The sequence below is a fragment of the Quercus suber genome, unplaced genomic scaffold, assembly GCF_002906115.3.
Source record: "Quercus suber isolate HL8 unplaced genomic scaffold, Cork oak 2.0 scaffold_664, whole genome shotgun sequence".
Taxonomy (NCBI): domain Eukaryota; kingdom Viridiplantae; phylum Streptophyta; class Magnoliopsida; order Fagales; family Fagaceae; genus Quercus; species Quercus suber.
The window spans coordinates 224,932-252,747 of record NW_027070105.1 but is presented as its reverse complement, the minus strand read 5'-3'; the positions used below and the strand labels follow the sequence as shown (position 1 = coordinate 252,747).

The following is a 27,816-nucleotide window of genomic DNA, read 5'->3' as shown; positions in this document are numbered from 1 at the left end:
TAGTAATGTAGCACATATGCATTCACAACCCATTTGCACTATTTGTTCAGTAAATTTCTAGAGATTGTCGCAAATTCATAAATATCCACAAATAAGCTAATAATTATTGTCGTTATTCTTATTATAGTTGATAGAGAAATTACTTGAAAAATCATATATTTCCAAAAAAATATGGCAGTAAACATCTATATACTAAAATTGGAGGAACATGTATGAATTCCCAGTCTTGAAATATGAATATTTTCACTTACCCGTACTTGAAAATTGTCCATAAGTTTTCCTGTAAATTTAGAGGGAAAAAAACACGTAATTTTTAAAATAAAATCCTCTAATTTTTGGTATTGTTGTTTTACTCAGAAAAAGAGGAGCTTTGGTATTTGAAACTTCGTATTGGTTGTTAAAACGTGTTCATTGTCCAATCTCTAATTTTATCTTGAAATAGTTAATCAGGCAATTATCTCTTGAAATTAAACTACTTTCTCATTGTAACTATAAAAGTTATTTGTGTTGTACAACTTTTTAAAAAATGACTTGGAAAAAAGAAGAAGATAGATTTTGGCTTGAGAAAAATTTAATTATGTGCATTATCAATATATGTTATATATCCCATAAAAAATATATATATAATTATTTGTATATAGGTGCATGACACTATTGATCACTTATTCATTAAATCGTGATTCTTTGTACTTTGGTTTGACTAAAAATGTTTATCAGTGTTCTTGAAAAAAAAATGTTTCAGCGTGCTCCTAATAATATCATTTAATCTTTTTCATTCATCTTGTTATAATTTAGATGTAAGACCCATAAAAGTTCTATAAAATGTCATATTTTTTGCAAGAATTATTTACCCAGCTTCGCACCAATCAACTAGTTATCTCTCTCTCTCCATTTTTTTTTTAATGACTAAGTATCAATCTGCTATCACATAAACAATAATTATCACAGCCTCTATTTAATTATCAGCTTCTAAACATGCTCCTTTACAGGTTGTCTAAACCACAATGATTTGTTCTGGGCATGGTGCATTTATAGTACTTCTTGCACTTTCATGTTTGATTGTGCCTATCACATATGCATCCAAATTACCATCACGAGTACTGGATTTCATTCATGGTAATACTATAAAAAATGCTGGTTGTAACACCAATCTCAGCGGAAAGAGATGGGCGGTTCTAGTAGCCGGATCAAATGGTTACGATAATTATAGACATCAGGTATAGATTTGACAAAATTATTTATACTTGTTTGAACATGTAAGTTAAGTTTTTTGTTCATTAGCAAAAATAACTCAGTAGTTTTAAAATTGAATTTTTGGAAATGCAGGCTGATGTATGTCATGCATATCAAATATTGAAGAAAGGTGGTTTAAAAGATGAAAATATCATCGTGTTCATGTACGATGATATTGCATTCAATGATAACAACCCCAGACCTGGTGTGATTATCAACGAACCAAATGGTGCTGATGTTTATCAAGGAGTGCCCAAGGTCTTTTCTGCTATAGTCATACAATTTCAATTATGAGCTTGTTATAACATCCATTAACATTTAACAAAACTCAATTATCTGAGTTTAATTTATATTTCTTCTTGTAGGATTATACAAAAGACCATGTTAATGTAAAAAACTTTTATGCTGTTATTCTTGGAAACAAAAGTGCCCTCACTGGTGGTAGTGGTAAGGTTGTGAATAGCGGACCAAATGACCATATTTTCATATATTATACTGACCATGGAGGTCCTGGGGTTCTAGGTTAGTAATTTTACTTTAAATACCAAAAGTTGGATTGAATAATACAATAGTAAATTTTCAACTAGTTACAATACAATAATGTGAAGGTTTTTATTATCAAACACTAAGGTAATTGAGTTCATCATACTGTTTGTTAGCGATGCCTAATGGTGAATATATGTATGCCCAAGATCTTAACAATGTGTTGAAGAAGAAGCATGCAGCAAAATCTTACAAAAGCATGGTAAGTTATCGACTTATTGTGATCCCTTCAAAAATGACTAATTTGCAATATTTAGATTGTTTAGTAGTATTAATCTTTTTTGGGGTTCAATTACTTAATATGGTTTTCTACTAACATGAAAATTATAGGTATTTTTCCTTGAAGCTTGTGAGTCTGGGAGTATTTTTGAGGGACTTCTTCCAAATAATTTGAACATATATGCTACTACAGCATCAAATGCAAGTGAGGATAGTTATGCAGCATATTGTCCAGAGGATTCTAAAGCTGTTGAGGAATATGACACATGTTTGGGAGACTTATATAGTATTTCCTGGTTGGAGGATAGGTATGCAATATTTTGTATCATTATCAAAGTCATTTACTCTAATAACTACTCTGAAAATATTATCTCAAAAAAAACATACATTAGTTCTATGATTTTATGTTAAACCCGACACTATTTTTTTTTTGCTATGTGGCTAATTTTTGGAACTCAAAATTTTGGAGCAGTGACAAACATGATTTGCGCCAGGAAACTTTGCAGAAGCAATATGAAGTGGTAAAAGATTACTTCCTCTTGTAAATGTTTTACAAGACCTTATATTAAAAATGTCATAGTTGAATCTTAAAATAGGGCAATTATTTATTGTAGACTGTTTTTAAGTTATGATAAATTGAATCTTTTTGTAAATTGAAAAAAGAAACTAAAGAGCTTGCCTAAGAGGATTTCTAGATCTTCTTGTTAGACCCTCTATTGCTATGTCTCTTTGTCTTTGACCAATCATCAATTCAACCAAAATCTTGTGGATGCAATTACAGGTTCAAAGGAGAACAGTAGCAGGTGTTTCAGATCGCAGTTCACATGTAATGCAATATGGAAACATAGAACAAAGTAATGAATGCCTCTTCTATTACATGGGTACAAATCCTGCAAATGATAACTATACTTTTGTTGAAAATCCCTCTTCACCATCAACTCTGAGGGCTGTTAACCAACGCGATGCGAATCTCCTCCATTTCTGGCACAAGGTTTTTAGTCTTTCAATCATTTGTTACTACTACTTTCTCATAGGTTCTTTAAGTTATATGTCTCTTTTTTTTCTTTTAACAAAGTAATAATCATACTTTCTTCACCTTAAAGTCACTTTCATTTTTTTTTTTTCTCAGTACCATAAAGCCCCTGCAGGCTCTCATGAAAAGCTTAAAGCTCAAAAGGAACTAAATGATGAGATTTCTTTAAGGAAGCATGTGGACTACAGTATAAATCATATTGGAGAGCTTTTGTTTGGAAATGGTAATAGCTCAAAAGTGTTGGAGACTGTTCAGCCAAGTGGGCAACCTATTGTGGACGATTGGAATTGTTTTAAGATGCTTGTAGGTCCTTGATTCCTTCTTTCAAGTTTCATGTGTAGCTAAATTGCTAACCCCATGATTTTGATGTTAATATTTTTACCATTTTCATGCTGCAGGTAAGTACATATGAGAAATATTGTGGATCATTATCAAAATATGGGACGCAACACATGCGAGCAATTGCTAATATGTGCAATGCTGGGGTTACCATGAAGCAAATGGTTGCAGCATCAACTCAAACTTGTTTTAAGATACCCCCAACTTATTAGCATTTCTACAAAAATAGAATAACTGGATCAACCTGGGTTTGCTTATCCTGCTCTAATGAGCTTCATGCGTATGTGTGTGAAATTTAGCAAGCTATTGGAATGGATGTATCTATATTCTGTGAATGTAAGTAGATTTGTTATATGACATTTGAATACAAAAGAATTAGAAGACTAGTCCATTATAACATATAAAGATAGTGGGCAGGATAATTCAGCCTAAAATTTGTGCCAAAGTATTGAAGGAAAGAATTGAACCTCTTAACAATCACTATTAGACTAACTTATGTTGCATTAGTGAATAAAACTAAATAACAAACAAATAAAAAAGAAATGAGAACAATAGCGGTACATAAGCACTTCAAACTAAAGAGAATGAAACTGTAAAAGCCTACAGTACAAACTTGAAACTGCTTATGTACCTTCATCTCATTTATAAACAACTGAATATGTAAGTTTGGTTATAGAAAATATATGCATGGGTATGAATAACACACCTAAATGATTGCATCCATATGAAGCTCCAGATTCCATAATGATAAAAGTGTAATAATGTTCTTTGTGCTGAATGTCTTCCCCCCACCCCAACCCCACACCTTGTTGTGCCTTTAGGCCTTAAGACAAAATCACAAAACAAAGCCAAGGAGAGAGGATTGGCCTTGTAATTCTTACACTGACACAGACACTCTAAACTAGAAATTGCATTTGTTAAGTCAAAAATTTTATAATTACTTCAATATTTTAAAGACTGCTACAAACCAAAGCAGTATCTCCAATCATGATATGATCATCTAAACCGTCTCCTCTTGAAAATCCCAGCATCTTTTCGAGCATTTCTTACCTTGTTCAATTGAGGGTGTCTTGAACTCCTTAATCTTTGAGACCTGCCCCTAACACGAACTGATACTTCCCCAGTCTTCAACCTTACATGATGATGGTGATTGTGACTGTGTCCACTATGCCTACTTGAAGGGTAGAGAGATCTCCGAAGCCGATCTTTTCTTCTCTCTCTGACAGACTTTTGCTTTCTACTGACATTTAGATGATGATAGTTATCTGAAAAATCACTTTCATCACTTGAACTGTACCCTAATTCAACATCTTGAAAATGGCGCCTGCGCCGGCGGTTTATCCTCTTGGTATTCTTTAACTTGTGCCACAAGAAACAGGTAATGTCTTCTAAAGCAAAAAAATATGTCTCACATGCTGCCCAACACATCTTACAAAGGCTCCTTACTATGCATTGGCAGATCCCCAACTTGAACAATAAGTAGAAGAACAACAACACTGAGGCAGAGAAAAATATAAATAAGTCATTTCCTTATCTTTAACTAAAAAACAAAATTATGCAATTTAGCGGCTAAGCAGTCATTTCTAATTTGTAATAGATTTACATCAAGAATCTAATTGAGCTAGCACAATGTGCTTCAAGTAGCTTATCTGGCAATGGCAAAAAACAATGATGCGGATAAATGCCATAAAAGAGAAGGTAAAAAACTAAAAAGCATGTATTAGTCTATTATTTATGGTTAAAATTTCAAAGTGAATAGTAGGACCATAAAGGGTGATGTGTGTATGTGTGAGTGCAAAAATGCATATATAGGGTGCACGTGCAGATATACACATAAACATTATAATATTTTTCACTTTTAAGGGTTCTAGAAGTAAAATTTTTCTAGCAAATAAAGGGGAAAACCATAAGTTTCTTCTTGTTACGGGAACATATCAAACCTTCAGAAACAAATGGCAATCCTAAAATTCAGATAGAAAAATCAGCAACCCTGGGAAAAATAGTGAAGCAGAACCAGGTCAAGTGGTTGAAATGTGTCCATCAAAGAAAAGGAAAGGTGGACTCATCAGTTCATATGATGTTTGTAAGGCTAATCATTTGAAACTAATGGAAGTGATATTAAAAATTAAAAAAAAAAAAAAAAAAAAAAGTGGAAAAAGCCATCAAGAAAACTAAGGACAGAGGAATTACTTATGTAGCAAAGGACCAAGATCATTAACAGTTTCACCAGGTTGGAAACACATAAATGCTCAATGAAACATACTACGTCCCATGGTCCTGAACAAACACCCCTGCAGATCAAGCAGATCAAAGTCAAAACTGATGAACCAGAAAATCCATAACTATGAAAATGCATGCATGATAAAGTCACATTATCCATGATTGCAGTGGGTGAAACATGAGGACCCAAAACATATCTGAGCTGACTAAAATTTATGTTCATACATCATAACCACATTCAAAACAACTCATAATGGTTTTCTTAAATTCAAAAAGAACTACCAAACTAATCCCCCCAAAGCATCCTATTGTCTTCTTCTCAGGGTCCATGATAATTGCCCAACTATGAATAGACTAATTATTTTAGAACAGGATTGACTAGATGATGTGATCAGATTTAAGCAATAATCTAGTGCTCCATGAGCTTATCCAACCCTGTACCTGAGATTATTTTAAAATTCTATCTGTTAGAATACACCTCTCCTACATAGGAATACTTCTCTCCATTTTCACTTTCTATGGGGACTAACTGCAGACCACAAATGTCTCAAAAGATTCTGGTAAGAAACGAACTGTTGGTCACTATTGTTTCAACACATTAAAATATATGGAACACAGGCATGAGTTTCCTACACAAAGCTTCGGATTCTGTGAACCAAAAAGAGGAAAAAAAAAAAAAAAAGCTATATGGAAAGGTAGAGAGGCTTAAACATAAAAATTTCTTCAACCGTCTCTCTCAGCTTTAATTAACACAATGCTTGCATAATTCTTCGTTTTATGTTCAAAAGCCCTTTCACAAGTTTTTGACATCAAGGTTTGATAAACTGAACTGAATGTCTTTAAAACAGTCACCATTGCAAGATAAGGAACCTACTATTTTATAATTTGCAATGTTCTCATGTGATTCTTGAGCAAAGGTAGAAATGCCCCTTCAGTTACTTGACACGGGCCAAGTAGGTAGAGAAGTCTAATTTCCAGATAAAAGGATGCTCAAGTTGGTGACTCTTGATTGAACAAACCCCAAATCTTTGGCTCCCATGTATTAATGTGGAAGGAATATTACATGGCAGTGAAAGGTTTAGATGGAATAAAAAAATAAATATTCTGTTCCCAAGGAATGTTGCAAGTTAAAGGAAAAAAAATGAAATAGTTCCTAATTCCTATATGGAGAAGAAAGCTTTAAAGTGAATTTATATGAGAGTTTGATGATCAGTTTTTTTTTTTTTTTTTTTTTTTTTTTGTGGGGGGGGTGGGGGGGTGGGGTGGGGGAGGGAAGAAGCCTGACAGGTTCCCCTCACTGACTTGGCCCGGCCAACTATTTCAAGATGCAACCATGTAAAAGATCCACCTGACCCGCATGCTAAATTCCTTTCTAAGAAACAAATAATAATTAGCTAGAGGTGAAAGAGAGGCTCACCATTCACACATCAAGCACATACTCATAAAGCCTGGTGAACACATTTAAAAGACAAGGCAAAGTGAAGTACATATATTTTCATTCCTCGCAAATAATTAGCTAGAGGAGACGACAGTTGCATCAGTGTTTGAAGCTTTATATCAGTAAGCAATTGTGCCAAGTAAGAATAGACACAAAGGGAAAATGCAAATAGAATGAAAATAAATTAAAGCTAATCTCAGTGCCTACTGAGTTTCTTTCAACTTCACAACTTAGTTGATTGAGTGTAGCAGAGCCCAACACTAGTAACAGACAGTATAAAACATGAAACTTAACAAGCATGGAATTTTTCTTACTCGCATGATGCACCAAAGATAGTCTTGATTGGAGCTGCAAATGCACTTCCAATAACACCTCCAATTCCATTTGCAGCTTTACCGATGACACCCCCCATTGTGAAATATTTCCACAGTCATGTCTCATTCAAAAGCCCATATCAATTGATATTAGCTCCATAGCAATTGCACTGCGGAAATAAATGGCAAAAAATAATTAGGTAGCAAGTGGGAATTTTAAAAAATAGAATAAAATAAAAGGTTATAAACGGTACCCAATATTGCTACATAGTTCAAACCTATTGTAGTTAATATGTTTTTCCCATTCTTATCATTAAAAATGCCATCTTCAATTTTTACAACACCATAGATTCCAGAATGAAAATTTGTTCCTTCACTAATAGTCCAAAATTTGGCCTTGAATTTTGAAAATAACAGGGCAATGAGGCCACATTTTACAAGCACACAAAGAAAATAAAAAACTTGAAGGAGAACGGGATGAAAAACATTAGTTAAAGTAAGTTCATACCTGGGTTGGGAGGAAAAGTAAAAAGGATTAAAGTAAGTCCAGATGTATACCATTGCTCAAAAAGGGACATCAGAAATCACATAGTACTGAAGGCATTCATTTCTCAATCTTGTTTAAGAAGTTAGCCAAATAATTCCAACTAGCCTCAGATCACGCGCTCACGCTCATGCTTAGAAGCTCTTCTATTTTTTTGTAAAGATTAAGTAATTTTCATTAATCATATTAATCATAATTCGGAGTTGCTACATTTTCCAATCATAAACCATTCCACTATCTACAATCATAAAACTAACCAAATAAAGAAAAAAGGACATTTGAACCATCAATGTAAACTTGATTAAAAATATATCATTATGAACCAAATCATGGGGTCCATACACACACATGCATATAATGCACAAATACATACCCATATATAAATGTTCATAGCATCGTATAAAACCATTGCCCTACATCCAACAGGCAACAGTGTAAAACCCGACATATCAAAGAATTTTGGAAATTCTTCATAGGACCCAAGATTTCATTTTAACCCTTATATAAATAAACATAGGTTACACTTACATCTTTCACTTTGTTTCAAAAGTTATACATATAAACAAAACAAAAGGCAAAAAGAAACACCGGTATAAAGAATACTTACCCAAAAAAAAATGGTATTAAAAATGGGAAATGGGCAAAGGGACAAAGAAGAAGTTTGCAAGTATCTGTGTTCTAACCTGGAATCTGATTACAGAAGCCAAAGTGTTCTCTGTGTGTGTGCAATCTTACCATCAAAAACAGACTCTCAGAGAGGTAACGGTTCCAACGGTTAAGGTATAGGAAAAGACACTGATTAAAGAGGGCTGCGAATGGGCCTTGGGTTGAACTTGGGGCCTTTTTAACCTGAGTCTAATTTAGTTTCCAATTTTATTTTTAAATTACTTACTTTTTAAATTTCGGGTTGGAAAAGGACTTTTTTTTTTCCCCTGAATAAACGGATAGTTGATTCTACTATAGACACATAAATCAAGGGATTGATCCGAAATTTGCATTGAGAGTAGTAATTGGACAATTTTTTTTATGAATTAATCGAAAATCTTGAGAGATGTTAACTTGTGCCTTATAACTCTTTTTGAGATTGAAAGAAATTAATCACTATTGAGGCATATGAGATTAGATACAATATGCATTCGATAATCTAACATCTTTTTTCTTCTTAAAATATTGTATCTAAATTTTATTCAATAAATTTTTTTATAAAAATATCAAGTTGTACTTTGGGAGGACTAGAGGAGGTTAAGTAAATATATCAAAATTTCAATTGATTGAACACAACTTTTTTAACACTATGGCCAAAATGCCAACGACCTTTAAATCAAATAACAATTCTTTGTATTTTTTTAAAAAATGTCCCAGATTAAAGTATCCTTCCCCACTTCTAGTGTATCAACAAATCATGGTCCATGACTTATTCTCAGTAAATGAACTTCAATATTGATGATGCTTGAAAAATCAGTAGGTTGAATGCTCCAGGTTTTAATGGTAGTTTGATATCCTAAAAAGAAAGAAAGAGACTATCAAATGTGACTGGGTGAATTGGCCAAGGACCTTCCAATAGTTAAGTCAGATTTTTCTCTAAAATTCAAGTATAGTAACTTGATGAATAGTAAAAATTTACTTTAGGTTGGTGGGATGGGGTTCCTTTTATAGAGAGTTTGAAGTAGGTCTACTTGTTAGATGCCACTAATATCAAGGCAGATGTGTGGACTTAGTGAGGAGAGCAGAGCGAATTTTGTAGGAATTCATCCCATGTTCTAAGATAAGTGATCGTGGTTTAATCATTTATGATTAGTAGAAAATATTCAGAAATTTACTAAGTGTTTATTAATCGTCCGTACCTTCTAATGGTGTGGACGACCAAAATCTCTTGGACGATTGATGACATGTTTGGACATCCTTGGATGACTGAAAACTATCTTAGACGTCACTGGTCTTGGACAACCATTATGGACGAAGACTATTTGTTATAGATCACCATCAAATATCATAACTTTTGCATTAAGAGACAATTGAATTTCATTAAAAAAACGTTGGAGAAATAGGGTCTTGAAGGGTTAATCATGCACAAATGTATCATTTGCAACCAAATAAAAAATGTCATCGTCTTGAGATTAAAATATACAAAAATTAATGATAATACATTTTCCAAAAACTAGAAACTAAATTGCAACGAGGTAATCTCTTTGCTTTAAAGCAAAGAGAGTTTCAATTTCTATTTTCAGCTATCTCAAAGGTTTTTAAGATAAAAGATGATTGGAAGGTAAATCTTATTGAAGCATGTTTTTTCTCTAAAGCCACAATGAGCTAATTTTATTGGCCAACCCATACCACCTCATCACATTTTATAATTAAAAATGGATTTTAGACTAAATTCATTAAAAACCCAAAAAGATACACATTTTATCCAATCACAAGGATTGGGTTTTTGTCTAAAATTCCTCACGCCTAATGAGTTGGGCTTATAACCCATATTTTTCTTGAGTTCAAATAGTACATCTTATCTTACTGCCCCATAAATTGGGTTCATGGTCCACATTATTGCCAACATCATGTCATGGGCTCATGGCCCACACTTATTTTGCCTTGTGGAATGGAAGCCCATGAAATCAACATAAAGCATAATCTCTTCTCAAAGGCTCAAGATTCATGGCTCATGCCATTTCTCTTATTTCTTCAATAATGGGCTACCCCAGTTAAAAGTCAAAATTTACATAAATTTGATTTGAAGGGGAAGATTCTCAATTACAAGGTATTCAAGTTTTTTTGGGCCACAATGTCACTAAATCGTGAGGCTTACTGTAGCTTCCCGATGACAAAGTTTAACGGCTAATTTTTTTGCTATTTATTTTATTTGGACCCAAGAATAACCCAACTCACAAAGGCCCAATAAATACATTTGAATCTTTTTAAAAGATAATTAAATTTATAGCAATATGTATTTGAAATTTTGAATATAATTGGAGCCTAATATAGGAGTTCAAATCTTCTGTCCCACTTTTCCTGCTCCACTCTATACTCCACCAATAAATACATGCCACATGTTCACCTAATTAATTAAATATTATTATTATTGATTTATTAATCCTACAGTTATTAATTAATAATATCACGTGGCATGTATTTATTGGTGGAGTATAGAGTGGAGCAGAAAAAGTGGGACAGAAGATTTGGACTCTATATATAGTGCACAAAAAGATCTGTACATAGATTTTAATATTTTACCCCATTAAAAATTCTGATCAATAAATTATGGGATCATTTTAAAATTTTAAAAAATGTAAATTGACAATAGTCAAAAGTTTTGCATGTTAATAGGCGCTATTAAGAACGATTGATTGAGAAGTCTACCTAATAAAAAAATAGATATAAATTGATAAAATGATTGAAAATAGCATTGAAGTGGTAAGTGAAATTCAAAAAATTAATTTTTGACTCTACATCTTAAAGCACATTTGGGGATGCAAAAAAAAAAAATAATAATAATTTGCATTCTCAAATATTATTTTATTGTGGGGCCTAAAGAATCTGGCAACCCCGGCCCACTTTGTACCAAGCCCAAGACCCAGGCCGAGGAGGAAGAGACGCCTGATGACGAAGTGAGAAAACCCAAGTTGCCTATAAACGTTGCCGAGGATAATCCTGTCCTTGGCCAATCAAGACCATGGGAGGAGAAAGCAGCGAGCCATCAAAAGTAGCCTCTTGGAGCATCCCAGAGAAAGAGCAAGTACAAAGTGTCAGCCATAGAAACATGGTGAAAGAACAACTCCAAGATGAACTGTCACCTCCACATTAAATGTCCACAACTAACGTTCTGGCCGCATTAATGAGGAAATGACCCTTGGACAGGACAACCTTGGTTGCTGCAACTCAGAGAAATAATGGGAAGACGGCCGATAGGACAAGTACTCAAGTAGCAACCTGCGTGATCAATAAATGCAGAGCCAAGATCAACTGAAAGGGGGTATATAATGTAAGAAATCCCTTTGAGAGAGGGGAGAAGCAATTGGAAGTAGGAAAGACCAGAGTGATTGGAATCATCTGAGAGATCTTTGCAACCAAGCATTGAAGAGATAATAAGAATTACACGTTCCTTAGGAGAGTGCCAAGGAGTAAAATTTCATACTTTAGCTTATATTCTTGTAATCAAACCCTTCCACAACCATGTTCGTTTGTCGCAATTCTCACTAAGGTCTAGTTCTTAAACCTATTCTCTACAAATTCATTGTATTGGGCTAGTTGGACTTGAGTTCACTCATCCAATAGTAGAGGTGCTCAAATCCAGTCCCTACATTTATTTATTTTATCAACCTATTTAAAAACTCACCTTGCATTCTAATTTTTATTTTTACATACAGCCCAATAAAACAATAAAACTACCTAATAAAATAATAAAAAGTACTATTTTTTTTTTAATTTTTCCTCTCATTTTCTTTTTCTCCTCGCATACAACCACAAGATTAAAATAATATATTTTTTTCTTTACAACATACGAACAATAATATTACAAAATAGCAAATTAGGATAGAGTGAGTTTTGGATATTTTGAGTTGTAAAATAGCAACTGGGAGCCCTCGTTGCACTCTTATAAAAGTAATAAGAAATTTGACAAAAAGTTAACTTTTTTTTTTTTTGACGTAAAATTATTTCTTAACAGGTGAATACTACCCTTAAGTATATCCAACGGAAATATTCAAATATTCAAATTTCTCACCCACTATTATTTAAAAAAAAAAAAAAAAAATCACACCTCGTCATTCGTCAATTATCGGTTTCTAGAAAACAAAACAACGGTCACTGATCCACCCGATCCTTATTTTTATATTAGCAGGGTATAATTTCTCACTGTCTCTCCGCTTGAATTTTAACGGGCGGGAAAAAAACACCTTAGGGCCCACCTCTCTCTGTCTCTCTCCAAAACCAAAACACATTTTTCAAATCTCTCTCTCTCTCTCTACTTTCAGATTCTCTCATTCTCTTTCTCCGGCCATATTTGGAAGTATTGGCCTTTGCTTTGTCGGCGCCGAACATTTATCACCGACAATTTCGCAGGTACTCCCTCTTTACTTCATTTTATTTTTCCTCTGGATTAGAAAAAAATTGAATGTGTTTGTGTTTGGATATTCTAGCATATGAATCACTGTTACTAAAACTATAACACCATGAAAAGTTTCGATTGTACACAAGATGTTTGGTCAATTGATTCAATAGAGTTTGGAAATAATATTGATTCACTGTTTTTTGCTCAAGCCCCATTTCGAATCAAAGGGAACTGAATCAATCTAGCTAGTAGTAGACACACCCAAATCGGCACCTTTGTTTGATTCAATAGAGTCCTATTAAGGTAATCTACGCGATCTTCTTCTTCACACTGAATAATCAGTTGGGTTTGTTGGACTGATTGATTGCACTTTAAATTGTTGTTGCTCTCGTATATGATAGTGGTAAAGCTACTTGTTGATTTTGAAAGATGGGTATCGAAAACTATCACGTGATTGAGCTCGTCGGGGAAGGTTCGTTTGGTAAGGTATACAAGGGGAGGCGGAAATTTACAGGACAGGTATTGCTTTTTTTTTTTTTTTTTTTTTTTTTTTTTGTGTATTGAAATTTGAAAGCATCTTTCTTTGTTTAGCTTTAACGAGGCTTTGTTGTTGGTCTTAGACTGTGGCAATGAAATTCATAATGAAGCATGGGAAAAGTGAGAAGGACATTCAGAATCTAAGACAAGAAATTGAGGTACATTGGACTCATTTGTTCATAAATTATTTGTGTGATGAAGGGCTTATCATTTTGAACATTTAGTTAATTATGCTGGGAATTGGGATGGTCTAGCTTCTTGTGAATCTTATTTTGGGCTGGATTTTGGACTTTGTTGTTTTGGCCTTTTTGTGACGGCTTTGCTTCCTATATCTAACTTGCTTCCTAACTTTGCTATTTGATTTTTTTTTCCCCGCTTATCGTTTTGCTGGTTGTTTGAAGAAGGATAAGGATTTAACTCCTTGTTTTGGGATTTTAAATGAAATTAGAAACTATATATATATATGTATACATATACACATATATTTTAAATAGATTATATGCCTTTATAATGAAAAACATGTGATCTTGGTTACATGATGATATCATCTAATCCATCTCACTGGCAGATTTTTGATTAACAGTTGAGAAACCACTAAGATATGTAGCCCAAGTTGTTCGACAGTAAGGTTATTTTATTTTATTTTTCAAATTCTACTCTCTTAAATAAAGCAAGAGAGAGATAGAGAGAGAGAGAGAGAGAGAGGAGTGTGTGTAGGAAGAAAGGGGATGTGGGAGAGAACACTAGCTTTCTCATAATTAACAATGCGGAGTGTCCAACATTCATCAAACAACCACATTCTTTAATTTCATTGTTTTTCAGCTGATTATATGTGTAATCTCCTTGGTTTTGCAGATTCTAAGAAAGTTGAAGCATGAAAATATCATCGAAATGCTTGACTCCTTTGAAAGTGAACAGGAGTTTTGTGTTGTCACAGAATTCGCACAAGTAACCATATCCTTCTTGATCTCTCAAAAGCAAAAATTCATTCTTTATATTAATGTAACTATTAAATGATCCTGGAAATATATATAGACGCATTATGGAGCATGTTGAGATTCATGAGTTGCCATTGGATTTTCATGCAGGGTGAACTGTTTGAGATTCTTGAGGATGATAAGTGCCTTCCAGAAGAACAAGTTCAAGCAATTGCAAAGCAGTTGGTAATTTGATCCCATGATTATTGCATCTGACTTAATTGATTGTTTTCTTTTCCAGTCTTTCGGTTTACTATTATGTTCAACTTGGGTATTTCTTATTTCAATTGAAACTCTATTTTGTGGAATTTACAGGTGAGAGCATTGCACTACTTGCACTCAAACCGTATCATCCATCGTGATATGAAGCCACAAAACATTCTCATTGGTGCTGGGTCTGTGGTTAAGGTTGAGCAGTCAGATAACATCACTACATGTTTAAGAGCATCTATTTATTAAATCTGTTAACTGAATGAGTAGAAGGTTGATTATTGAAAAACAATGTTTAGAAGGTTTATAATCTGTTCAAAATTTTCAAATATTGTCTATTTTTTGAATTGAGAGAACCTTACTAGGTTTGACTGAGTAAATTACCATCAGGTCTCTGTGTACTCTGTTTGGATTGGCTCCACTAAATCAAAATTTAACTAATTGATTGTATGTATTTTTTTTTTCTGGTCCAAAACTCCAATTACATTGCTTTTTTTTTTTCTTTCCCTGTAGCTTTTGCCTGATACTGAATTGTATTATACTAATATCTAGGTATTGTCAAAACTTAGAGGTGTAACTTGCCAATAAATGAAAAATATCTTGGATTTGATTACCTATGTACTAATTTGTTGGTTCTTTCCATCCATGGGGTGGGATATTGCTATGTGTATATTTAGGCTATTATTTTCATTGGTTTTATCTCTTTACTCTCTTGAGACTGTTATTACATATTGATTCTTTCACCAAAGATTTGGTCTGATGGTTTGATATTGTGTCCTGCTTTGTATTAAATGTTTAATTCTTGTAATTTCTTGTGGTTGTTCATGACTTATAAAATTTTCATTTATCACAGCTTTGTGATTTTGGGTTTGCACGTGCAATGTCCACGAATACTGTTGTTTTGAGATCCATAAAAGGTTTGTCCAATCTTTGCATTAAATTTCTGGTTACCTTTCTATTTTGTGAACTCTTATTGAGATGCTAAATTAAGGTGTTCTAATTCAACTTCTATCTATATGATTCAGGCACTCCACTGTATATGGCTCCGGAACTGGTACGGGAACAGCCTTACAACCACACGGCTGATTTATGGTCCCTTGGAGTTATTCTGTATGTTAGATCTCATTGATTGTACTTTGGAATTGTTTATTGCTAAATTAGTTGGATTGGATGCCATGTTGGTAGTGCTTTTGAATCTTTTTCATTTGAACTGTAACTTGGTTTAAGAAATTTTCTAATTTGATTGATTGCTTGCATTCTATTCTTTATTTTAGTTTACTTCGAGTTTTGACTCCCATCCAGTTGCACTTGGGCTGGAAAGGGGTATGAAGCACCCTTATTTTGTGTTGCATTGACCAAAAGGAACACATTCAATCACACACAGGCTTTGGGCTCAAGTAAACACCCTTTTTTTTTTTTTTGATAAGTAGGGCTCAAGTAAACACCTATAACATGGAATAAGGTGACCAAATGAGTCCCTTATCAGCTTTCGTCATATTTTCAAATTTAAACTTTATGTTGATTTATTATTTAGGGGATTTTGCATGACACCCTATTTTTTTCCTTTTGTTTTCTTTTACAAGTTTTTCTTTAAAATATAAATTTTAGTCCAATAACTAATAAAATGTTACATGTTTAATTCTGGATTGTTCAATCTTCATAAGATACTCAACGTTTCTTTTCATTAAATTTATTACTATCCGTCCAGGCTTAGGCTTTGGTTGTGGATACAGAATTGTAGACCTTAATGCGTAGACTGCAAATAGAGACTAATGACACCACTTTCTTCTTTTGCCTGCCAAAGAGAGCCTCTTTTCCTTATTTAATGATAGGAAAATTTTATTCAAAACATAATATTTTGGCTAAGAAATTGAAGAATTGCAATCAGAAGCTTTACAGTGTCTAATTTGCCCATTCTTTAGGATTCTCATTCACTGGTTCAGTTACAAGCTCTATGCCAAAAGACTCTTTTTGATTGGTCTAGGTGTTGGGGCTCCTCGAATTGTTCTTCTATCATTGAGTTTCTTTCTTCTCTTAGAATTGCACCTTAAGTTTCTTCCTTCTTGTTGTTTGTTGCTTTTTCTTGTGTTCACCATCATGAACACCTTGTATTTGCTTTCTTCATTTTTTCATCTTGATTAATATTATTCTTATTACCTATCAACAAAAGAAGAAGAAGAAGAAAGAATGGTCATTATAAATTTAAGTGCTGAATTGGGAATAATCTATTTTAAGTTGCATGGTGGATTGTTCCAATGCTGTGGAAGGACAGCTGTTGATAGTTTTTTGCCTAGACATTGATGTCGTTGCAAAGTCCACAGTAGAGTAGTCTTGTGAGCCCCAAGCCCATTGTTTACTTTTACTCTAGCATACTTTGAAGTCTTCCTTTTATAGACATCCTTAAATTTCATTCTTTGGCAGTAATTATTATTATTATTATTGTCTCTGATTCATTTGGAATTTCATCTTGATTATAGATCTTATGTGAAAATCCCTATTATTGACTTATTTGAATATAGAAAATTTATATTGCTCTATAAAAGAGCATGTTGCCTTTCCCAGAAAAATAAAAATTAAGTATAACATTGATTAATCTCAAATTTAACAATTACCTGCTTCAGTATTTATAGCATTATCTCTTCCTTTTTCCTTCATGTTCTTCTTGAATTGAAATTATTTTGTCATGGACACTACAGGTATGAATTATTTGTTGGACAGCCCCCATTTTATACAAATTCTGTGTATGCACTCATCCGGCATATTGTTAAGGTACATTTGCTCAAACATCATGTGAGTTTGTTGTTAGGTTAGATTTGTTATGCTGTATAAAGGTACAAGCTAATGTTCAATGCCGTATTCCAGGATCCAGTTAAATATCCAGACAATATGAGTCAAAATTTCAAAAGCTTTTTGAGGGGTTTGCTTAATAAGGTTGTTTTATGGTTCAAGTGAATGAACTCTTGATTAATAGTTTTTAACTCCCATTGATGTCAAAGTTCTAAGATGATTTTTCAATTCATGAAAAACAGGTACCACAAAACCGACTTACTTGGCCCACCCTTCTTGAGCACCCCTTTGTTCAAGAAACTTCAGACGAAGTGGATGCTAGGGTAATGATACATCACATTAACATTTCCTTTAAATATTAGAATCTAAAATAGTAGTATAAAGCCAGTCTTATTATAATCTGGCAAAGGCTATTTTGGTTCCTTTTATGTGATACAATGCAACATTTTTTAGAGTTTTTATCTTGAGTTCTTATCTATAAATTTACGGAAGTTTTTAGTATCTAGCAATCCATTTCCAGGAAATGCGTGCTGCAACTGCTGCAGCTAGAGGATGTGATGCAGCATGGAGAGGTGAAGGTAACACTGTTCAAACATGACTGAGTTTAGTGTTTTACCATCTTGGAGCTAGGCTGCCTTAGTATTTAAGGTATTTAAATGTCCTTTTTTGTATATTTTAGAATTAATTATTACCGTATTATAGGTAAAAGCAACTCTCCGGCTACTTTTGAGAGCAATAATGGTCCAAGCCTTAAGAGTGATGCTCACTTAAATAGTCCAAACTCAGCAACATGCAATCCTTCACCACGTGAGGAGTTATCACGGTTTGCAAGTCCTAATGATGCTAAACAATCAGGTAAACCAAATTATTTGTGTTCAGTTGTTGTATGATGATTCTAGGACAGAAATTCTGTTTGATGCCCGTAATGATTTTTTTGCAATTTTTTGTGCTAGCAATTTTCTCCATAGCCTGTGTGCTATAATTTGCTAGCTGATTGATTGCTTTAAATTATTTTTAAGCTGAGGCCACTTTTATGGATATGATGTTCTAATTGAAATTTTAGTAAATAACTGGTAAATTTATCTCCTTGGTTAATTTCTTTAGTTGCTTGTTTATATCATATTCTTATAATGTCTTTAGCAGCCAACTATTATATTCTTAGTAGTACTCAAAAAAAAAAAAATTATATGCTTAGTAGTAACACATTAGCTTTCATTCTATTGACATCTCTGATGAGTTTGATCAATTAACATGGAAAAAATTCCACCAAGGAACCTGTTAGTTGTCTTGTAATCATTAATCAACTTGCCATCTCTCAAAGCCGCTTAGCGGTAGCGCTGTGGTTTGTCCTATTGCCCTAGAGAAGCCACTAACCAATATTGGCAGATTCCTTGATGGTAGTGGATAATACCACCCCCTATCTGCCCCATCTATATTAACTTTAACCCAACATTCTGCTGGCTTTTCCCATTTAACATTGGCAGTGGTAGCATTCTTAGTTGCAAAGCCTCATCCCATAATTGTGTGTAACTTAAACGCTCTATGAATGCAATTTTTATGGAGAGAAGGATTAGCTTTCTAGTGCTGGAATGCAACTCATTTTCTATGCAGCCAAGGAGATGAAATCACAAATGGAAAATATACTTTCCAAGGCAGATGTAACAGATGAAACTCCTCTTTAGAACAACTATTCCTTTTTTTTTTTACTAGGCATCAAGCTTAAGCTCAAAAACAGGTGGCCTCATTTGGTATAACCAAACTATTCTAGAATATCATTGCAAACTTGCACTTCTTGAGCACATGTAGGATGGAATCTGTGCACATACCATGAATAGGATATACAGAAGAGATATTCAACCACACAGCATCTTTTTCATTCAACAACTTCCAGTTGAGTTTGCCAATAAGGTTAAGTTATTTGGTCTTGCCACTTGTAGTCCTAGCCTCCTTGGAGGTCACCAACTTTTTCCAGCCAACTAGGTGCAATCTGCGATGTTCTTCTGAGGAGCCCCAAAAAAAGTTTCAGTTAATATTGTCTATGTTGTTACGAACTCTTATAGGTAGGGCTTCACCCTGCATGTAATAATCAGATATGATCAAGGTGACAAATTGCACTAAAGCAGTATAACCTGCAAAGGGAAGTAATTTAGCCTTCCATCCCATCAGTTTGCTTTGAACTTTGTCTACTATAAATTGGAACTGTTGATTGCTAGATTCTTGCATGTTTGAGAGAGAAACCAAGGTATTTTCCAAGGTTGTTAGTGGCTTGAAATTTCAGTATCTCAGAAATGACCTATGAGTAATAAGGTAGCTTTTGGAAATTCAAAATGACATTAAAAAAAGAGTTAAATGGTATCGTAGTCTTGGTGGTACAATCTATATCACATTCTCAAATCTCTTGTTTTCAACATCTTTGGGTCCTATTGAGTTTTGTACTTACGGAAAGAGAAGACTTCCGAAGAAGGATTCTATGGCTGTTAGTTGATTAACTGAATTGACCGTCACCAGTTGGGCCAATCTGTAAGCTGCCTTCTTGCCCCAGTATAATGACATTTACATAAACTATGCATATTGGATTTTAATGTTTAAAATTAAACTATTATCAACAAAGTCTATTTTTATGTTTTATTCCACCTTGCTCTATCAATTGCACTCTAAGTAAAAAAAATATCCATATAACTATTTTCCTTTCTTACATGAAACTGGCATAATTGATTTTTAAGTTTTATTCAATATACCCACATAGACATAGGTCAAGATGTTTGTAGTTTAGGAGGCATTGCCTGTTCTCTTTTATAAGAAGAACCATGGTTCTAATCCTCCCCTCCCTCATTATTGTAACCATAAAATTATTAGGAAAAATATATGCACACAGACGTACTCATGTTTGCATTTATGTATGTTTTGATGAGTGAAAATAAAGTAGTTGATTGAAGCCCATTTTCTTTTCTAGCTTTGATTATATTTTGCTTTATTTATTTGAAGAGAAGAACTCTTGATAACTGTTCATATCTTATAACAGTTGTATGATTTGGTTTACTTGTGCTATTATCAATTTTCTCTAGGTTGTCAGACATTGGACAGACTGGAAAACACTTCTCGCACAGTCAAGGGTGCACAAATAATTGGTCAAGATAACGAAGCATTAGCACATGTTTTGCTACAGTTGAAAAGATGGTCTACTGGATCTCAAAATTCTTGCAGGTAAAACTGGATACAAGCATCCCTAGTGTATGTTTCGTTTTGCATATTTATGTATGATTTTATTTTGTATCAAACGTTAAGTTTGACAAAATTTGTTGCTTAGTCCATTGTCAACTTAGTAGGTTCTTTTTAAGTACTTTCTCTTGTAATCTCCCATGTACTAGGGTTGCCCCCTTTTTGCACTTTTTAAATTTAGTACTTATAAAAAGTTTATGTATTTGACATACCCTATCCCCTGCCAGTTTTGATGACTGCATAAATCTTCACTCTAACGGTCTCTTGTCACGGTGTGGAAATAAAGCACAATCTATTTATTAGGCAGTGAACAATTATTTACATGCTAGTAACTGAGGGCTCTTTCCTATGATCGTAACCCAAAACCCATAGTGAATATTTTTTTTAGATTACATTGTGTGAAATATTGAAGTGCCCTTTCATTGTAATATACTTTCAAAGATTCAGAAGTGAAATAACAAGGTTGCAGAGCATGCTTATCTGAGTAGTGAGAATTGGATAAACTTAATACAAGGCAGCAGACTGGAGGATTGGTGCATTTACTGGTAGTTGGATTAATATTGTTCTTGCTTAGTTGCTTGGAAAGCGAGAGGCAGGATGACATGGGAATTTTTAGATAAGTATCTAGTTCTGACTAGGTTTTTGGTTTGTTTCAAGATTCAGTATCATAATATTTTTACTTGTACCAAAGACTAATTATATGAAAATTCTGCAAATATTGAATTTATCTCATTTCCTATAATGCTACTTCATTATATAAACATTTATTTATTATGATAATTATTATAAAAACATTTATATTTCACCTCACTGCATTACTTTAGGAATATCTTAATGTGGTGTGTTAATTGGCTGTAGTCTTTTGTATTCATGCACTAGATACCTCTTAATAATTTATTTGCAAGACTTGATTGCTTATCAAAAATTGCAGGGATCAAGATGTTATTAGTTCAAGTCAGTCGCTCAGAATTCTTTTGAACCTACTTGCAGCTGGTGCCATCAATTCTAGTGGACTACTTGATGAAATAATACGTGAACTTCTTGTTTTCACTGCTACTGTTGTTAGCTTGAAATCTTCTGAATTTAATGACTTAATAGCAAAGGTATATCTCTGCTAGATTTCATTTAGAAATTTCTGACTTTTGATTCTCAATACCCTCATATGTCATACCATGCAGCCATAATGTTGGAGACTTGTGTTCTATGGAGATACTCTCTCCAGGCCAATTGTTAGTCCTCTATTTCTATTTGGGATGTCCCAAAATATAGTCCTCTTTGAAAAGTCAATAAATAAATTTCCTAACCTACCCTTTACTTTATTTAAACAGTTAGTACTCTTCTTTCAGTAGAGTTAAATTAAGGATAAAATTTGTTACACACACTCTGTTACACATACGCTGTTACACACTTTTTTTTGAACTAAAAATATAGAGTTGAAGACACGATTTCAATGAGTGTAGTTTTAGAAACTTGTATCTTTTATTTAAAAGGCAACACATTAAATGATATTCCCTTAAAAAGTTGGATTCTAAATAGGGCCAACAAATGGGACGGGTCAGATCTTGGTTTAGGCTTGAATTATACCCCCAAATACTTAGGGCCATCTATTGTGAAATTCATCTATAATATATAATCCTATATGCATAAACAAAAACAAATTTTACAATTTAATAGTGAACCTTTTGAAAAATTCAGGGAGAATACTTACAAAAAAAATTACAGAATAATGTCCCGGAGCCCGGTTACCGTCTTGAGGCGCCGATTGGGAAAGTCATAAAGGGATTTTTTTTTTTTTTTTTTTTTTTTCAGGAAGTTTTGTATATTTGTTGTTTTCTTTCATCAACTTCAAAGGCATGAAATTGCTGCTGATTTTTATCATTATATTTGTCAACTATGAGAATAATCCCTCTGATAGCTTTTAAATGTTGAGAGCCGAATAAGTCCTCAATTTTAACATTCTTTATCTATAGTATGGTTTTCTCTATTTTGCGATTGCTGCTGGCTGATGCAACTGTGATCTCATACTTTTGTAGAGTTTTTCAGTGATCAAAATGCTGCTTGATAATTGTGGAAGTGGCATTGCAAGTTCATATTTCAGGCACTGGGTTGCATTATCTGAGATTTTTTCACAGGTCTAATTCCTTCTATGGTACAAAAAAACTTTATTTGGCAATAAGTATGCACTTATTTCTTGCTTTCTCATCGTGTTGACTATATAGGTTGTTGGTTGCAATGAAGAGGCATGTGGAAGAGTTTTGTATGAGTCCAGTGCTTGCATTACCATCATGTTATCCAGAGTTGCTCAGGGTCTTAAGGCAACTCATTTGACTTCAGTTCCTGAAGCGGGTTCTGCTCTTAATGAAACACTTAAAAAAGTCTTGGATCATGCTAAAACGACTGGCTTAGTGGATCTTTTGTGTCACTGCTTAGTAAATTCAGGCTCGAGTCTTATTTCGGGGTCTTCAAATATGTTGCGTGCTGCATGTGAAGCATGTAGGGCTACTTGGTCACTCATAGATGCAATGGAAACCCTTTTCCTGATGGAAAGTCCCCTTTTATTTCCATTAAATGCTTTGCGGAGTCATTCGTTAGTTCGACTTGACATTAGGGACCATGAACGAGGCTCATTGATTGGCACTGAATCAGCAAAAATTGTTGATGTGGTGACAAGAACATTTGTTAGGTCAAAAGCGGTGCAGGTTGCCATTTACTATTGCCTTCATCAACGACTTGAGGCTGCAATGTCTGCTGGCATTCAGGTGTTTGTCTCTCATCCTAAGTTTTTGAAAATTTTTCGTGCACACATAAGACCCCAGTGAAAACAACAAGTTATATAATGATTTTGAAGAACCAAGAGAGTAGTTAATCTTAGAGATTTTCTACCTGCGCTTAATTATTCTTTTGTTTGTATCATGCTTGCATGATTGTAGGCACCTTTTAGATAAAATTTAATATAATTTCTGTTGTTGTTTCAGCTTTTGTCAAGGTTTTGTGTACATAGTGGACTTGTTCCAGGTGTTCTTTGTGGACTTCCCAGTTCCTTACCTGTAACTACTGTTGTCAGTGGTGGAGGGGATGGTACTCTTGTCTCTGAGATATTCTCTATATTGTCTCTCTGCACTTCATCTTCAAATAAAGATCCACAAACAGGAGAAACAAATAATTTGAGGTGTAAATTAAGCAATCCTTATACCTTGGTTCTTCATTCATGCCTAATCCTTGCAACAGTTGCACAGTGTTTAAAGTCCACCGGAAGAAATTCTGCATTGTTTATGCTTACAACCTCCCCAAAGAAGCAGCAATCTCGACTTTCAGTGCTTGCACACCATTTTTCTTCCTCTGATGATGGAATTAACTCATTTCAACCTCATAGTGCTTCGGCTATGCTGGCTCTTGCATCCATTCTATCCCTTGAAGCTGGATCTTCTATTGAGTCTCCAGTCTCTGAAAATGCTCTGCCTTTGATTCCTAGAACTGCCACACTTTGTGATTATCTCAAATATTCATCTAGTAATGACACTGAAGTGGATCCCAGTTACCCGAATGGTGTTCTCTCTTATTGGCATGGCCTTAGAGATGGATGTGTTGGCTTGTTAGAGGCCCGGCTCAAGTGGGGAGGACCATTAGCTATTCAGCAGTTGTGTGCAAGTGGTATCCCTCTGCTTCTTGTTGAGTTGTTAGCCAACAACTCAAATGCTTCTCAAGGGATTGACATCTCAAAAGATCGAATTGGGCTATCCCCTATAGGGGTTGTGTGGACAGTTTCATCAATATGTCACTGCCTTTCAGGTGGAGCTTTAACTTTTCGTCAGATTTTGGTTAGGAGTGAACACATCAAGCTTATCTGTGACCTAATATCTGATGTACATCTCAAGCTTGTAAACTGCTGGGGTGGGCCTGGTGGAGGGAAGGATGGAGTCAGAGATATAATAAATGCAGTAGTAGATATCTTAGCATTCCCTTTTGTTGCTATACAGAACGGTCCTGGTTTGCCATCTGCCACTGCTTCTGTAAACAGTGGGTTCCTTCTCAACATGGGTTCACCAGGTGGGAAAGTATGCATGGAAGAGAATATGGTAAAAGTAATTGAGGAAGATTTGACAAAGTATATTAAAATCCTTTTGGAGGTTAGGTCTTCTTTCCCTTCTTTTTGGGGTCAGGGGCCTCCGGGGGGTGAGGGAATCATTTCTGGGCATGTGCTTTTGAGGTTGTCTGGTAGACTGTTTATAAACTCTGTTCATTGGATGAGTTGCTAAAACTGAGAGGACTATGTATTTCTCATTCTAATTCTTATATCTTTTTGGAGAAAATAAATCTGATGTGGGTGCTAAATATCTAATATGTATTTCAATTATAGTATAAGTTTGACTAATGCTTTAATATGATGAATTATAATAGCATCATGATACTGAGAGGGCTATGTGTTTCTCATTTAATTACTTCTTGAGTTTTCAGTTGGGAGTGCCTATTCTTATTCTTCGGTGTTTGGAGCATGTCGAGTTAAAAGATTTGGGAAGGCCTGTTGCATTTCTCGCTAAAATGATAAGCCATCGACCTCTAGCAGTTCAACTTGTGAGTAAAGGCTTGTTAGATTCAAAGACGATGAAAAGGTTGCTTGATAGTTCATGCCCAAGAGAAGTCACGCTAGATATTTTGATGATAGTTTCTGATCTAGCCCGCATGGATAAGGTGAGATTTTGATTCTATCAAATGGTTTTTACTGCTTATGCAAATATCAAGAGTTAGCATATGTTCTCTACTTTACTCTTGTTATTTTGTTAAATTAAACTGAAAATTATTGAATACTCCGAGTCGCACATGAATTATAGGTTCCACCATGATTTTAATTATTGGTACCCACAATTATATGAGAGGAGGAGAGTATACATTTATGGTACTCTGAGAGTACTCAATAATTATCCAAATTAAATTGATTGTTTTTGTCATGTTTAGCCTTTTTTCCACCCATAGTATTTTCACTTTCAGTCCTTTCACCTTTCCACACCTTGAATGCTTCATACCCACTGATTCCTTCATAACTGCAAGTCATGGGTTTTGTGGTGTCTAGGGATTCTATGAATACATCAATCGGGCTTCTGTTTTAGACTTTTTGAAGGATTTTCTCACCCATGAAGATCCCAATGTACGTGCAAAGGCTTGCAGTGCCCTGGGCAACATGTGTCGGCACAATTCCTACTTTTATAGTTCACTAGTAAGTAACCTTGTGATATATATTTTCTTAAATTTTGTGGACATTCTTCAAATTAATACCTCTTCTGGATTTTTGAAGCTATGTACCAGAATGTTTTCATTAGACCATGCATTTACTCATGGCATACTTGAACGTAATGTATGGCAGTGGATTAATTGTGCGTTTTTTCTACTTTTAATATATTTATCTAGGCAAGGAATCGGATTATTGGCCTCCTCATTGATCGATGTGATGATCCAGACAAACGCACACGAAAATTTGCATGCTTTGCAGTAAGTTATAATCCCATTTTTTATGACAGTTTCTTTACTTCAAACACTGTTGCAGTAGAATATAACCTTTTCCTATCATTCATCTTATCCATATGATATGAATATTGAAGGTATGTCCTGATACATATAATGCTATGTTTTATTTTATTTAATTTTTATCCAGATTGGAAATGCAGCCTACCATAATGACACACTGTATGAAGAGCTCCGGAGATCCATTCCTCAACTTGCAAACTTGCTGCTTTCAGCAGAGGAAGACAAGACTAAGGCCAATGCTGCAGGTGCATTAAGCAATCTTGTTCGCAACTCCAACAAGCTTTGTGAGGATATTGTATCTAAAGGAGCCATGCAGGTTTGTGAATGCACTGTATTATCATTCTAATGTTACTTTATGCATGCATTTTGAGAAGGGATCTGTAGCTAGTTGCATATTCTGTAATAAGTGTGAGAATTGACAAATGGCCTTAATTAACGAAATTTAATCCCTAGAACTTGAATTTGTAAGTTTTTATGTGGTATATTTAATTGAGCTGCAGACCTTGATACCTTTTTGCTTACCAGTTTACTGTTTATGTCGTTACATAAAGGATGACAAATTAACAATTTAGACACTGGCCATATAAACACATGGCTTTTGTCTCCTTTAATAAGATGGTGTTCTAGGGTTTAGCCCATGAGAAGGAAACAATTTGGGAAGAAAAGCTACCTCTCCTTGAATAGCTTATTTCGTACTATGATTAAAAGATTGGTTAAACAATTCAAAACGTTGTTGAGGCTAAAAAAATGACTCAAGAACTTTATTTGCTTGCAATAGGACTTATATGACATACCTAAGTTTTTTCCTGTTATTCACCATTTTAATGCTACTACAGTTGTCATATTTGAAATTTAAATTATAATGTGAGTGGGTTTGGTTTTGCAGGCTTTACTGAAGTTAGTAGCTGACTGTTCTGTAGTAGCCCTGAACCCAAGTAGAAAAGATGCTGTAAATGAGTCACCATTAAAGATAGCACTTTTTTCTTTGGCAAAGATGTGTTCACACCCACCGTGCAAGCAGTTTCTCTGTTCATCAGAGTTGTTTCCAGTTATTGGACGGCTTCGACAATCCCCAGAATCAACAATTTCCCAGTATGCCTCAGTCATCATTAGCAAAGTCTCTGATGCTTGAGGGCCTAAATTGATATGATAATGGAAGTCAGCTTGATTTCCACTAATCAATCATAGTGATTGCCACCATACTGTTGAAGGTTGAAATAGAAAACGTGAAGAAGCTGGCTTGCCAAAAACTGCTACTTAGTAAATGGTGTAAAATAGTCCTTGTACGCATTTCTTGTATATGGATCAATTGTTCAATGTTCCAACCATATCTTGTTCATATTATGCAATTGTGCAAGCTTGTTGTTGCTCATCTCTCTCGCAAAGGATTTGTGCTTTGTTTGCTAGCTTCAAGATAAATATCTCTTTTGGATGCCAGGGCACTCTTGTTTTTCATCAGCTTGAAGAGCTTTCAAAAGTTATATTTTTTTAGTAGCCAATATATATATATATATTTGAAAATACTAAGTATTTTAACACACACACAAGGAGGGGGGAGAAAGTCTTAAAAAAACCGACAGGGCCTAACTCTTAGTAGCCAAATAAATTGTGAAGGAAATCAGATCGAAATACATATCAT

General features: G+C 34.3%; 3 protein-coding genes across 5 annotated transcripts; 2 read left to right on the top strand and 1 right to left on the bottom strand.

The window, feature by feature from the left end:
- The first annotated feature begins 973 nt into the window (after positions 1–973).
- On the top strand, positions 974–3,753 carry LOC112015987 (vacuolar-processing enzyme). 2 transcript variants are annotated; one of them, XM_065765919.1, is made up of 9 exons: positions 974–1,217; positions 1,327–1,491; positions 1,599–1,755; positions 1,926–1,978; positions 2,107–2,303; positions 2,468–2,516; positions 2,777–2,986; positions 3,125–3,331; positions 3,427–3,753. In XM_065765919.1, the coding sequence occupies exons 1-9, from the start codon at positions 1,005–1,007 to the stop codon at positions 3,577–3,579; spliced, it is 1,404 nt and encodes a 467-aa protein (XP_065621991.1). In that variant the 5' UTR covers positions 974–1,004; the 3' UTR covers positions 3,580–3,753. The 2 variants fall into 2 exon arrangements, with proteins under 2 accessions (XP_065621991.1, XP_065621990.1); XM_065765918.1 differs by having other exon boundaries at positions 1,893–1,978.
- A 218-nt stretch (positions 3,754–3,971) lies between these two features.
- LOC112016012 (uncharacterized) lies at positions 3,972–8,683 on the bottom strand. 2 transcript variants are annotated; one of them, XM_024048489.2, is made up of 4 exons: positions 8,567–8,683; positions 7,340–7,509; positions 5,558–5,658; positions 3,972–4,863 (listed from the first exon to the last, which is right to left on the bottom strand). In XM_024048489.2, exons 2-4 carry the CDS (start codon positions 7,435–7,437, stop codon positions 4,364–4,366), a joined length of 699 nt encoding a protein of 232 aa, XP_023904257.1. In that variant the 5' UTR covers positions 7,438–7,509; positions 8,567–8,683; the 3' UTR covers positions 3,972–4,363. The 2 variants fall into 2 exon arrangements, with proteins under 2 accessions (XP_023904257.1, XP_023904258.1); XM_024048490.2 differs by lacking the exon at positions 8,567–8,683 and adding an exon at positions 8,491–8,562.
- Positions 8,684–12,675: 3,992 nt separating this feature from the next.
- On the top strand, positions 12,676–27,549 carry LOC112015995 (serine/threonine-protein kinase TIO). Its single transcript, XM_024048469.2, has 24 exons — positions 12,676–12,938; positions 13,137–13,230; positions 13,329–13,446; positions 13,548–13,622; positions 14,320–14,412; positions 14,553–14,627; positions 14,757–14,849; positions 15,505–15,568; positions 15,677–15,761; positions 17,348–17,420; positions 17,514–17,582; positions 17,681–17,761; positions 17,959–18,016; positions 18,141–18,293; positions 20,504–20,642; positions 21,589–21,760; positions 22,691–22,789; positions 22,877–23,416; positions 23,633–24,784; positions 25,113–25,346; positions 25,726–25,869; positions 26,061–26,141; positions 26,305–26,493; positions 27,064–27,549. The coding sequence occupies exons 3-24, from the start codon at positions 13,357–13,359 to the stop codon at positions 27,307–27,309; spliced, it is 4,005 nt and encodes a 1,334-aa protein (XP_023904237.2). The 5' UTR covers positions 12,676–12,938; positions 13,137–13,230; positions 13,329–13,356; the 3' UTR covers positions 27,310–27,549.
- Positions 27,550–27,816: the final 267 nt, after the last annotated feature.